The sequence below is a fragment of the Sinocyclocheilus rhinocerous genome, unplaced genomic scaffold (assembly GCF_001515625.1).
Source record: "Sinocyclocheilus rhinocerous isolate Xijiao unplaced genomic scaffold, SAMN03320098_v1.1 scaffold534, whole genome shotgun sequence".
NCBI lineage: Eukaryota > Metazoa > Chordata > Actinopteri > Cypriniformes > Cyprinidae > Sinocyclocheilus > Sinocyclocheilus rhinocerous.
The window spans coordinates 96,324-110,465 of record NW_015646352.1 but is presented as its reverse complement, the minus strand read 5'-3'; the positions used below and the strand labels follow the sequence as shown (position 1 = coordinate 110,465).

Below are 14,142 nucleotides of genomic sequence, written 5' to 3'. Positions count from 1 at the left end.
AAACCGAGAGACATTGATAGATTTGAATAGACAAAATAGCAATTTATTAATAACTTATCATTTCTTTACATTCGAAACATTGGGGGGAGTGGTTTTGTAAAACAGCCCCTCCCCCCAACCAGGCCTTTGCTTTGAAGGGCAACAAAACCCTCATGAAAACCATCACTTTTCTCACAAAAAATGGCATGTCACAGAACTTCCCTGAACAGGAGACACAAAACGTTCTCCCAGCTTTGTCAACACAGACCTCAAATCCTTGCACACAAAAAAAATCAGCGTTACTTGCTTCAACCCTCTGACGTCCCCAGAAAAATTACAAAAAATGAGTAGTATAAAGGCGTATGGGTCCTAAATGGGTCCTAAATGGGCATGCATCTGAAACCCCGCCGAATAGCATTCGAGGAATGCCTCGTACACGTACAAGTTTGGACGACCCTTCTGAACGTGCAAGCTCGTATGGTCAGGTCCACTAAAAACTACTGGTGAAAAGAAGCAGCTTATGGGAACTGCTCTGAAAGGTTACCACACAATAACACTCTTATGTACAGAACTAAGGCAGGAAAATTACAACTTTGATCTGTGATGGTGGTTAAAAGGCTGAGAACGGCGGAATCGATCCGTAAAGCAAAACTGGAAATATATTATACATATACACATTGCAAAAACCTGTTCAAATTTTTGGCATTTAACTCGTCGATAAAGATAATATTGAGCGATATTCAGTTCGTTTACATAAAGAGGATGAAAAAGAGAAGAAAAATCTACAGCCGTTCCTTTAAAACAGGTATATTCTAACTACGGCAAGGCTTACCAACATCTTAATATACACATGTATAAATGTTTCAAAAATTTCTCCACGCAAATAAGTTGGAGTACAGTACACTCTGCCATCATTACCGAAGGGAAGTCTCGTCCCAAAAACAGGCAAGTCTTCATTGAAGACAAAAAGAGCACACCTAGAAAATATTAAGGTGCAAGTGCTAAACAAAACAAATGGAGTATTTGTAATTGTTCAGTTCCACTCAAGTCTCTTTGGCACACCAGCCCCAATATATCGGATGTTCTTTCCATTTCAACAGTCTTTCCATGTTTGAATATGTATATATATGTATATATATATATATATATAAAACGAACTACTTTAAAGAGTCTTGGAGATATAGAGTCACATGATCTCTCTCCGTTAAACAGCAGCGTAGAAGCTCTGGGCAACCGCATGCCCCATCAGTGGCTACTCTGGTCGGCCGTCGTCTCAAGCCAGCATCAATAACGTCAGGAACCCCTCGACAGGTGGGAAACAAAGAAATGCACGTTCAATTCGAGTCAGGGCAGGACCTCACGTGGACTCGAGAGGGTCCAACTGGAAAACGTTGTGATTGGTTGGCGTGGTGAAGTACAACGGCTGGGTCGGAGCCGCTACTCGGTTGTCGCACGGGCTCTTGAGTCCCAACGTGCGCTCAAAGTCCAAAAGTTGGCCCATGAAGTTAAAATTGGGCGAGATGTTGGACTTCTTCATCTTGACTATGTCGTACGCATCGTTCATGGACAGGTTGAGCTTCTGCATGAGGTACGCCACCGTTACTGTGACGGAACGGCTGATACCAGCCAAGCAGTGAACGAGAACGCCACACTTCTGTCCACGGGCCTCATCTGAGGGGGAAAAAAGACGAGATGGTTAGTTAACTGACTTATGAATATGCAATTGTACATAAGCTTGGTTGTCAGAATTCATTACGGTCCCAGCATTGACAAAAGGGGCCTCATTCAGCAGGATTTCTAGTGCATGACTGCAGGCTGAGAGAAAACAACTCGCCCATTTTCTCAGGGAACGTGACGTGGAAATGGGCTATTAAGGTTAATCAAATGATCCTTCCGCTTGCCAGGTTACTCGACAATGGTACCATTTGGACGTGTAAATGTAGAAGTCATGGCAGCGCCCTGTCAAGGCTAACAGGATGTCAACACTGCCCTATAAATGGTCCTCATTGTGTGGCGAAACATTGCTCTGTCCTAGATTACTTTCAATGCTGCTTGCTTCCTTCCTGTTGAGCTCAAATTACCGCCTCCCCCCTCCGTCTCCCATTTCATCATTAGCCTTTGTGTCACAATTGCTGTGGGATATGTTAACATGCAAACAATAAAAAAACGGTGCCATCCGTTTGGTTTCAAAACACTGAAAGACCCGGTAGTTTTAATCAAAACTGGGACTGAATGAAAAGCAAATTGAAGCAACAATAAATGTTTTTACTTACCAATAAAGCTGATGGCTTCTGGGAAAAACTGAGAGAGATTCTGGCTCCAGTGATCGGAGATGGGAATCTGCTTGTACTTAAACTCCCCGGCGTTCTCGAACATGTTAGGAAGATTAGGGGTCACGTTCAAGATGTACTTGATGCCAAACTCTTCCAGGATATCCAGGTTCGTGGAGTCCTTCGCGCAGCCCAGATACAGATGCGGCAGGATCTCCACGGGGAACGAGGGCTGGGGGTTGGAAAGAGGGCTGCCGTCTGAGTCGGTTGCGCTGCTTGGGTCTCGGTCGATGTCTGACTCGATGTCCGAGGAGTCAGAGCTGATCCGGAGCCCTCCCAGACCCAGCACCTGGGAGGTCGGTGAACTGCTGCTGGAGGAACCATCGAGGTTCGTCTCACACATAGTGGGAAATTCAGCTTGAAACTTGCTGAAGCCACCTGTGAAGTTCAAGTTAGAAACATATTTAAAATGTATCTCTTAAAACTAACCACATATTTTTATCGGAGTACTCATTTTTTAATTACAAGTAAAGACTAGCAGATTTACATTCCAGTTCTAAATTCACTTGATAATATATTAGAGTACACTAGTGTGTATTCCTATTGTTACTAGTAATATTTTCCATATGACTGGTACTATTTGTATTTTTACAATTAGGAAGCCATTCAAAGAAAGTCCAAATGTAACTGTAACTAGTACAATACGAAATGTGACTAACAACTGGGATATTTGCTAGTGTATCATAACTAGTTTTTAATAAACAGTCACTAGTAATATACATTTCAGTTGGAATACTAGCTTGATGTATGAACCACAGATTTCCATAGAATTCAATGGCAAAATGTGAAATCTGTTACTATTAACAATGAAATAGTTAACAACGGTATAAGCACAGGTGACTAAATAAATAGATATTATTACTGTAAGTATCTAATGAATGGTTATAAACGAAATTGAAAAACATACTAGTCGCTAATGGATTACTTGTAAATAATTTCAAAATAAATACTAACTTAAAACAGATACTATTTAGTTGCCGTATACCACACACACACAAAAAAAATCACAAAACGCGGTGGAATTGAACGTACCCTCAAGATAGAAAGCCTTGTAGCCCTCGTCCTTCATTCTCCTCAGCAGTAAACCCAACACGGAGCCGCCGTCGATGTTTTCATTCCACTCTCGGCTGTACTCGTCGTACAACACGATAGTGTCCGTCTTGCACCTCCGCGCGAACCTCTCCCTGTCTTCCCCGTTGGAAAGCAGGGACTTGATGGGCAGGTTGCCCTTCTTGAGTCGCCGGAGCATGAGGCTCGGGATGGCCACATTAATGGCCGTTTCGACGTGCGACGATTCGTAGAGCTCTTGCGTTCGGCAGTCCATAACGAGCAAACAGTCGCTGCGGGTCTCCAGCTGCTCCTTCAGCCACTCTACCGTCTTGCTTATGGCCATGACCGAATCGAACTGCACGGGTTTGAATTTATCCAGCATTAGTGAAATACGGTGCGGTACCGTGAGACCTTAAACTGCGGAGAAGACGCGCTGCTGCAAGAGGCCGTGGACGTCTCAGTCCTGGAGCATTGAGATTCTCAAGTCAAAGTCTCTTCTGCACCGTCGAGATGGTTAAAATCCTCGGGTTTTGCTTCGAGAGTCAAGCGCAGATTCGCTCTACTTCCACCCCATTCATGCAACTGCGTGCATTTATCAATGACTCACACTAGCCAGTGAGTGCGCGAGCCACTGACGTTGTCTTCTTGTTATATAACCTCTCTTCTCTCGCCGTCGATTTTCACACGAATCGATCTAGATATCCAGTCGAATATCGATCGCAGACGTGTCGCGAAAGCAAAACGCCTCGTAGCTTAATTTCTCTTCGATATCTATCCCGGAGAAAGCAACGCTGCGTCCTCCGCTGCTCTAGTCCTAGATGTGCTCTCTGTCACTTCGAGCTAGTGAATAGATACAAGCACCAGGCGTTTCAATGGATACATTATTTCGGTCAGCCAATCAGGAGGCGCCGAGCAAGCGTCGTCGTGGAAACGGGGCCGGATGGAACGGACTATGTTGATGAATTGTTAATAAGTTTGTCATTCACAAATACGGAAAGGAATTTCCGCTCCGGATCAGAGGAGTGCAAACAAACAGTAGAGAGGCACCGCATGGGAAGGAGGAGTGCGAGTGTATTTGTTGAGGGGTCAATATACCTCATGCTCAGGTTACACACTTGAACTCCGTTTAGCCGCATTTCAGTTTCGCCCGGCTGCAGTTTGTAGCTCGGTTTGTGGAGTCTAGTAGGCTACGTCGCTGGCTGCCGACGGTTAAACCCAGCTAACAAAAATAAGTTGCTAACGTTCCCATTAAGTTACGAAAACGTTATTTCTGAATCTTCTCTGGACGTTCAAAACGTTTAGAGTTTTAAAAACGTTTTTTTTTTTATAGAGCGTTAAGGAGCATTCCATTTAGCCATTTTACAAGTAGCCTATCACAGGGAACGTTACTTTTTAATTTTCAATCAACTGTCATTGTCAAACATTTAATTTTCAATAAACATTCTGAAACAAATAATACAATTTAAAAAGCGTTATATGACAGGCTGTCTAAATAAAACATTTCAGGAAAAAAAAAGTTCCATTAACGATCTATAAATAATGTTTTGTGCTAACATTTTGAAAACATCATTAACGCCCACATGACATTAGCTACTGGAAGAATGTTCATTCATAACTTTGAACTTTGAAAGAGAACTTTGCCAGAACGTTCACCCAACGTTCCCTGTTAGCGGGAAACGAACATATTTCGTATATCTGTGTTTTAAATTAAGCCATTTTTCATTTCATATACACTGTAAATAATTTACATTTCATATTACATTATTGGTATGATTGTTTCACACACACACACACACACACACAAATCACCAAAAAAGATCAACACACACAATAAATATTAACTAGTTTCACTAACTAACTAAACAAGCAAATAGGGTGAATTTAGGTAAATAAATATGCAATAAAATAAACATGCAACAAAACATTCAAAAATGAATTTATGTTAGTCTATGAAAAATGACAGCTGTGCCAGACAAAACCCCACAAAATAGGCTTAATATTAAATAATGCATTCATTCATTAAATTGCATAAAATGTGAACAAAACACCCTAATGTGCATAACTGATAAAAAAAAACACAGTAATATAACTGTTTTTATTGTAGTGTGTTTTTGTCAAGTTATTAACAATATTAAAGTATGATTAGATCAGGTAATAAAGCTCGCATATTCTCCTCTGATTATTCCGCTGATCGATCGCTCAATCCGAATCAATGAAGGTGGGAAGCGCGCTGAACGATCGCCTAATAAACACATAATTAGAGCCATCAAAATAGTTTAACACCAGATGCAAATTGTGAGTTTCTCCTCGCCTCCTCCAGTCATTTCCTACACTGATGTCATCTTGTGTGTCGAGATAGCGTGTGTGCAAGCTTTGAAAAAAAATCACTCACAAATCCTTCAACAGCTGCACCGGATTCCTGCGCCTACATAAACCAAATGTCTTTGATAATATTTTTACATGTCATTACCCACAATTTTATAGTTGCTATCGGTTTCAGTAGAAGGTTAATTTGAATTGCATGCTGATAAACTATAAAGCCTTAGTGTTCGTTAAAAAGGTCAGGGCAGGTCTGTGGTGCTCGGGAAACGCTGAAGCTCGAAAACAAGCGGTCGAATGTTATTCAACGTGTTCAATTTGCATAAAGTAGGCGAGTTTATAGAGACAGAGAAAAAATATACATTTGCTCAATTGTGTTTACACAATGGTGTTGCTATAAATGAACCTCTGGAAATGAATATAGCTATTAAAACAATAATGCTAATGAAATATGTGTTGAGAATGAATGTAGTAGGCCAGATTAGGGCGAGCTGATTAACATGTTGTCAGACATCCTGTCTCCTGTGTCATTTGGCAGTCAATTGCTCTTTAATATAATTGTCCATCAAGGCTCTGTCATCATTCACATGCACAGCAGTCACATGGGCCAAAGGTGTGTTCAGTTTCACCCCGCTTACCATATGAAACACCACACAGTACCTAGATAATGGCCATTATCCTGTAGCTTGTGGAGATCCTTCTGGGAAGGCTGAATCGTATTCTCATTGTAATCCACTTTGGCTGCTTTACTGCTTGAAGATACTGCATCTGGATGAGCTTTTGTCTTCAGAGACATGTTCCCTCCACTTTCCAAAATCTGAAATCTTATAAACCACTGATTCTTCCACTTGTCAGTAGTAAAATAAATAAATAAATAAAACAAAAATCATAAAACAATAAAAAATAATTAGAATTGATAAAACTTCAAATGAATCTTCATGATTACTAGGATGTTCTTCACACAAATAGACAATCATTTCATTTACTTTTTATGTTTTAAACATATCAAAAAAAGAAAAATTAAAAAGAAAAAATATATTTTTGGAATAATTATTAATTATATTACATTAATTCTATAATTATATTAATAAAATAAATAACAATAACAAATATTAGAATAACATGAATAATAATAATAATAATAATAATGGTACTAATAGCACACAAAAACAAAATGGCTGCTGCATACAAAAAAAAAGACATGGAAGAGGCAGACTGCATCATATATAATTTAATATCAATTATATTTTTAACAAAATTTTAAAAATGCAATAAAATAAACAATTAATAAAAATAAATGTTAAGGAATAAAATAAATAATAAAATAATAATTTTAATGACATAAAGAAAGAAGGAAAGAGGAATGTTTAATAAAATATAATTTAATAATAATTAGATTTTTATTAAAATATAAAAATTACAAAAATGAAACATTTAATAAAATAAATATAATAATAAATATATTCGCTTGCACTGATCAGCAAAATGGCTGCTGCATACAAAAAATATTTAAAGAACATGATATTTTCTCTTAAAATTGAAGAGGCTTTATCAAAACGTAAATGTATCCAAAATATTTTTTTCCATTCATATGTCCGTACTGTGTGCACTACTGACAGAATAAAACTGATATGAACAATTATTTTGAACATTTCTTGATAAATTATTAGCTTTGCCACCTTATTGTAATACATCAGTCTGTCAAGTTTGTCAATTGTGCCTTTTATTAGAGTCATTTATGCAAAACCAACAAGCAATAGTCGCTGAGACTCAGTTAAAGTTTGACTATCCTTTAAAGTTTAAACAGACACATGCAGGTCATCCGGCTCCGGCAACAGGCCTACAAACTGATAACAGCTCAGTTCTTCCTGCTATTATCACAGGGCGATGATATCTCGTGTGTCAGAAGCAAACACAGCATAAAACAGCTCTGTGCTGAACATCCAAAAGTCCTGAACTTTGCAGGCATTTTCATTTAGCCAAATGCGCATTACAGACCATTTGCAGTCATGTATGAATTTCATTGTTTGTATCCAAATATATTCAAATACATAGGGATATTTTTAGAATAGCGTGTATATAGACTTGTGGTTCAGTGGAAAGAAGTGACATCTCTTTGTCCCCCCCTTCCTCAGTTCCTGGGTGGTACTGGATGTTTTGTAAGTTTCTGCCTCTCACCAGGCCCACTAGACAGTGAGGTTTGAGACAATGCTGGCTCCGCTTTTATCTGCGTCTCTGTCCTGCATCAGGGTCTCTGCTGACCCCCCACTATCACTGACAGCAGCTCACGGTGCTCTTGGGATGAAAGGTCAATCTGATTGTGTTGTGAATCACCAGGGTTTCTCTTTTCTTAAACTAACTGCTGCCCTCACCTCCCCCTTTACCTATGATACAGTGTGACTTCCTGCTCTCTTGATGTTTACTTCCTCTCTCACTGTTGACTTACTGTTGGAGCTCTTTGTGTGCTGATTTCTGCTGGGGGGTTGGTGCACTTTCACAAACAGCAGAACTGCTAATAATGTGTGTAAATAAAGCTGTTTGAGAGGTTAAAAGCATGTGACAAAAGTCATTAAAGTGATTATTTCAATATTCAGTAAAACAACGGCTGAGGTAAAGTGGTTGTTCTCAGCATAAACACATTTATATGTATTATATATAGTCTAATACATTACTAGATTAGACTGTAGGTATTACACAACTGTTCCATACACAACATATAGAAATATATAAGATACAACTAAAATATTTGCTCTCAAATGGATGAAGCTATTTTTCAGATATTTTTGTAGAGAACCATCATTTGAAGACATTTCGATTCAAAATATTGAATACAGTAAAGATGTGGTTTAAAATAAAGAGAACAAACAAACAAACAAACAAACAAACAAACAAATAAATAAAACAATCTTCAAAGCAGCACAACTGTTTTTAACGTTGATAAAAATAATAAATCAGTATATTGGAATAATTTCTGATGTGACACTGAAGACTAGAGTAATGGCTGCTGAAAATTCAGCTTTGCATCACAGAAATAAATGGCACTTTAAAATATATTCAAATAGAAAACAGTTATTTTAAAATGCAATAATATTTCACAGTATTATACCGTTTTACTATATTTTTGATCAGATAAATGCAAATAAACTTCTTTCAAACATTTAAAAATCCCACTGACCCTACGCTCATGCACCAAAATAACAATATATCATATTAAACAACATTTACCAACATATATATTTAAACATACATGAAAAATAAAAAGTGGTTGCAAAAGGGAAAATCCCGTGAAAACCATCACAATATTGCATCATTTTATACAAATCCTTGTAAATATATAGTAAATACTTAACATGTCACCCTACACCTATATGAGGCACCTCTTAATGCAACAACTTCTAATAATTTCAGCAGTCTGTCTATTTGAATAAGACTTGTTTGTACTCTTAGCAGGACAATAAATGTGTTTGCGTTAGGCTAAGAGGAGGGACACATTAAAGGACACTCCTGGGAATCTAATAGCGGTTTCAAGGCTGGGCTGGTTTTAGTGGATCAAAACAGGAAGCAGAGCCACGAGGGTCTCTCCAGAGAACTGTGGTAAACAAACAGCCCCGGAGGGCCCTCCAACAGCAGCCCTACAAACAGGAAGTGCTGATGAGAAACTGTTCCGATGAAACTGAGATCCAATGTTTTGAAGTCATCAAAGGAGGGACACATTAAAGGACACTCCTGGGAATCTAATAGCGGTTTCAAGGCTGGGCTGGTTTTAGTGGATCAAAACAGGAAGCAGAGCCACGAGGGTCTCTCCAGAGAACTGTGGTAAACAAACAGCCCCGGAGGGCCCTCCAACAGCAGCCCTACAAACAGGAAGTGCTGATGAGAAACTGTTACGATGAAACTGAGATCCAATGTTTTGAAGTCATCAACAAGTCATTAAGTCACTGGACAGCTTTTATTCTGGTTGATTTGCCTTCCAGCACATTATACATGTGATTTCATGCATACGCATGGACATTCAGCCATGGGAATGTAAAGATGTCCAGGACACATTATTGATCAGGTTATGCATCTATAAAACCATTATCACCCCGCAGGGCGTGTTGTCGGACTACCCTGGAACACAAAAGCCCATTGTGATGGTTCATTTTCACCAGTGTTTCCACAATCGTCACCTTTCAAGCTCCTGAACTCTGAAATTCCACTTTTAGAAAATTCCAGTTACATGTAAGAGTGTTTCTTCAACTAAAGGCACTGACTATGTGAACTTTTACACACAAGAAACAATTTTATTTTGTTTTAGTCAGTTTTTGTCTATTAACAATGTCTAACAACATTTATAATTTTTATTTGATAAAAATACAGGGCGGAAATATTTACACTCACTGGCCACTTTATTAGGTACACCTGTCCAATTGCGATACCAAATACACAAAATAATGTTATTTTTAGCAACATCATATGACCCCTTTAAACATCCAGTATATTTGCACCTCAGCACCTTGTTCTCTTGCACCCATGTTGTACGCTATAATGACTGCAAATTTACTAATACGAATCCTGTAGTGCCTGGTTTAGCAGATGCATCAAAATTTTCGAAAAAATCTAGTACTGTTAAAAATCTAGCACCAGCCAAGCAACTGCCATTGAGATGAATGGGAAGGCAACAGATAGTTTTCCCTGCATATTATCATAGACCCCATTAGAACGAGCCGTTTTAGGTAGGCGTGGCTGACTCTGAACTTTTATAAAGAATATCTCTTTGGATTTGAGACTTTAGTCTTTGCAACTTTACAGATCTTCTTTATGCACCAAGAGCTTGTAACACTCCAAAGAAAAAGGAAAAATTGAAATCGCATCATATGACCCCTTTAAACAACCTTCAACCTCACAACCTTTGTCAAATTATTTAAAGTCAATTGAATAAATTATTTTAAATAAATAATTAATAATAAAATATTTTTAAATAAATAAATAAGTATTGTAAAATATTACACAATTTAATATTATTATATATCATACATGAAACATTTTTACTCATGGGTATTTCATCTCATAACCTTTGTCAAGGTGGGTAACAAAAAAGTTCTTTATCAATAAAATAATTAATAAAGAATTAATAAAATAATTTGATAATTATAATACAATTATATATAATAGTATATTATAAATAATAAATGTTGTCACATTTTATATGGTATTTGATCTTTTGGATTGTATTTGAACTTTAAAAAAAACCCAGATAAGTTCATGGAAGATGATGTTATAAATCTGAACTGCTGCTGTTTAATTTGTTGAAACAATGTCAAAATGAATCTCGGCCCTCAGTGAGGGATCTCTCAGATCTGTAATGAGAATTATACAAAAGTGGCAGGATTCATATTCATCCTCGCTTCACAAAGACATAAGAGCTGCTCGGAAAGCGGCTCACAAAGCCGGACCACCCACCAAGGCTGAGTGTTCGTCCAGCACATGCCCATTTTTAGCCAGGTAAGTCAGATCCAAAGCGGTGCATCACCCCTCGAAGAGTTTCAACAGTTCCTCAAGCGAGACACCGGGGCTATTCTGAATAGAGCCGCTGGAGACGGTCGATAGGCTGGGAGCTCGAGTGCTACACCACCCCACTAGCATATTCACAGCATCTCTTTTATCCCTCTTTGAGGGGAGTCTCTCACAAAGGTCACACTATACGAAGGTGTGAGGATCCAAAAAGCAGTTCTGCTACATAATAATATCTCAGGTACTTTGCTCCAGGACCACCCACAAGGTTATGGCCAGTTCCGCCGCCTCAATGGGAACATTGTTTCCCCTCTTTGGAGAAAATCAGATATTTCTTTTAGCCAGATCAAGACGGCCTGAAACAATTACTCAAGTGCCATTCGAAATTTCTCACAGGCAATTGAGACAAATGATCAGAAAATCTTAAGGGGCCGCAATCCTGCTCAGTTTAGTGCTCTCAAAAGTGAAGTGTATTAAGGGTTAATGCAAATGGAGAGGGTGGCACATTGCGTTCTTGGACTGGCATGCTGGTCTGCCCATATTTAATGCCGAGACTAAACAAGCCCTCAACCTAAATACAAGACTGTTGAATCTTTCAGCTGAGTTTACACTTGGCTGTCCCATCCCAAACTTTACTATTCACTTCTTAGTTGAGTTTAAATTGCCAAAGCCAAAGACAAATTACTTATATCTTGTAGTTGTGGTTATTTCACACATTTGCAATGTAATTTCTCATTATTTGGACATTTGTGGCAACAGAGGACATTAGAACCATAATGTATCCTTAAAAATAAAGGTTCTTTATTGGAATTGATGGTTCCATGAAGAACCTTTAACATGTATGGAATCTTTTCATTGAACAAAAGGATCTTTTAGTGAAAAATGTGCTTCAGATTCTTAAAACGTTCTACACACTAAAAAAAAAAAAGGTTCATTGAAAGGTTCTTTGAGGAACCCATAATGGTTCTTCTATGGCATCACTCCAAAAAAAAAATTAAGGTTCCAAAAGGTGGTTTTCGCAGTGATGCTGTAGAAAAGGTTCCCTAAAGAATCTTTCAGTAAACAGTTCTTAAAAGAACCATTTTAGGAACATTTCTCCACTATAAACAACAGTGCTCATTCGAGAGCTTTTGGATGCTAGCAGACAGTCAGCGCACTTGAGGGAACATGTATGGAATCTTTTCATTGAACAAAAGGATCTTTTAGTGAAAAATGTGCTTCAGATTCTTAAAACGTTCTACACACTAAAAAAAAAAAAGGTTAATTGAAAGGTTCTTTGAGGAACCCATAATGGTTCTTCTATGGCATCACTCCAAAAAAAAAAAGAAGGTTCCAAAAGGTGGTTTTCGCAGTGATGCTGTAGAAAAGGTTCCCTAAAGAAACTTTCAGTAAACAGTTCTTAAAAGAACCATTTTAGGAACATTTCTCCACTATAAACAACAGTGCTCATTCGAGAGCTTTTGGATGCTAGCAGACAGTCAGCGCACTTGAGGGAAAACAGAAGCTGCGATAATTACAGAGGCTGAGGTCGGATGAGCCCCCACCAGCTGCGGATGTCCGTGCCGCTCATCAAAATCACTGTCAGCATGTGAGTGTGTTAAAGCTGTCATGGTCTGGTGCATGTAGGTTTAACAAGAGGAAAAGAGCAGATGCAACGGAATCATTTCCACCTTCTCATTTTCACAACCTGCAAAAGTGTGCGAAAGGAAAAAGGGTGAGATATTGCAGGTTGTCTTTGTATTTTCACTTCAGCAAATCTAGCAGGAAACGCAAGTCAAACATTCTTTTCGTCTTATACAGGATCCAAAAAAATGAACAGTGGATCCACACATTGGAAATGCATTTCTTTAACATTAGATTAAACTCAAATACCATGTGTGTAGAAGAAACATGAACCAAATAAACCAAATTTACAATTTCATATGATTTCATACAATTAGATTTGCACAGAAATATACAAAATATAGAGAAAAAAATGTAAGCATTAAGGTCCACCCCTAAACCTAACCATCAGTGGGCCGTAAGCAGATCATATAAAAATGTACAAATGAGACAGTACGAATTAGCCACCAAACGTAAAATAGTTGCGAATTGCCATAAGTGCGTGTTTTTTATATAATGTAAATTGTAAACGGGAAGCGCAAGTATCAGCAACATTACACAACATTTAGCATAACATTCTCAACATGAACCCAGTTTAGTAATTTGAAACTAGCTCAACTGAATCTCTTGCAGTTAACTACTAACTTAGCTAGCAATAGCACATATTAGCATGCTTAATGTAACCTTTTTTTAACCACATATAATGTAAATTGTAGGTGGGACGCACAAGAATGAGGAGACTTGTTACCATGCTAACATTCACATAATATATAGGTTAACTAGCATAATGCTAACTCCCAAAACGACATTACAGAACATTAAGCATAACATTCTCAGCATGAACCCAATAAAGTTTAGGCATTTGAAACTAGGCTGACTGAATCTCTTGCATAAACAGTGGTGATTTAGCAGTAGCTCAGCTAGCATGACGCTCCCCACATCTCGTGTCAAATCAACCACAAAAGCTATTTTGAAGAGCTCAACCATATAAACAGACAAAAAACATCCTTCCAGTTAATCTCACAGCGAGATGACAGTGGTGAGACAGGCTTGAGACAAAGAGCATGCTGCCCACCTCAGCATGACGTACTCTCGCCAGCTTGTTGGATGAAGGTTTGCATACGAAACACTGTCATCTTATCATCCAGGCGGGCTGCCATGATGGTCTCGTGCGCAACAGCATTTTAAGAGATTAGGAAATGCTTCTTAACCTACTTAACACAAAACTACCTTTGACACAAATGCAGGTTCACCTAACCAAATGTGACAGCCACTTCCACAACAGATCACTGCAAGCAAATGCTGGTGAATGCACAAACTTCTAGAAAGCACAAAAATCACTAATTAGATATTTTTAATATCTCAATTG

General features: G+C 38.3%; 1 protein-coding gene across 1 annotated transcript; it reads right to left on the bottom strand.

The window, feature by feature from the left end:
• Positions 1-1,011: 1,011 nt before the first annotated feature.
• Positions 1,012-4,201, bottom strand: LOC107707450 (dual specificity protein phosphatase 6-like). Its single transcript, XM_016511449.1, has 3 exons — positions 3,342-4,201; positions 2,253-2,687; positions 1,012-1,650 (listed from the first exon to the last, which is right to left on the bottom strand). The coding sequence occupies exons 1-3, from the start codon at positions 3,739-3,741 to the stop codon at positions 1,337-1,339; spliced, it is 1,149 nt and encodes a 382-aa protein (XP_016366935.1). The 5' UTR covers positions 3,742-4,201; the 3' UTR covers positions 1,012-1,336.
• Positions 4,202-14,142: the final 9,941 nt, after the last annotated feature.

What these genes read in the sequence shown, in the direction of transcription:
- LOC107707450 (XM_016511449.1), bottom strand. Translation starts at nt 3,741, where the DNA reads ATGCTGGATAAATTCAAACCCGTGCAGTTCGATTCGGTCATGGCCATA. An exon ending in CAAGGCTTTCTATCTTGAGG is followed by an intron (nt 2,688 to 3,341) that starts GTACGTTCAATT and finishes TGAACTTCACAG; the next exon opens with GTGGCTTCAGCAAGTTTCAA. An exon ending in AGAAGCCATCAGCTTTATTG is followed by an intron (nt 1,651 to 2,252) that starts GTAAGTAAAAAC and finishes TTTCCCCCTCAG; the next exon opens with ATGAGGCCCGTGGACAGAAG.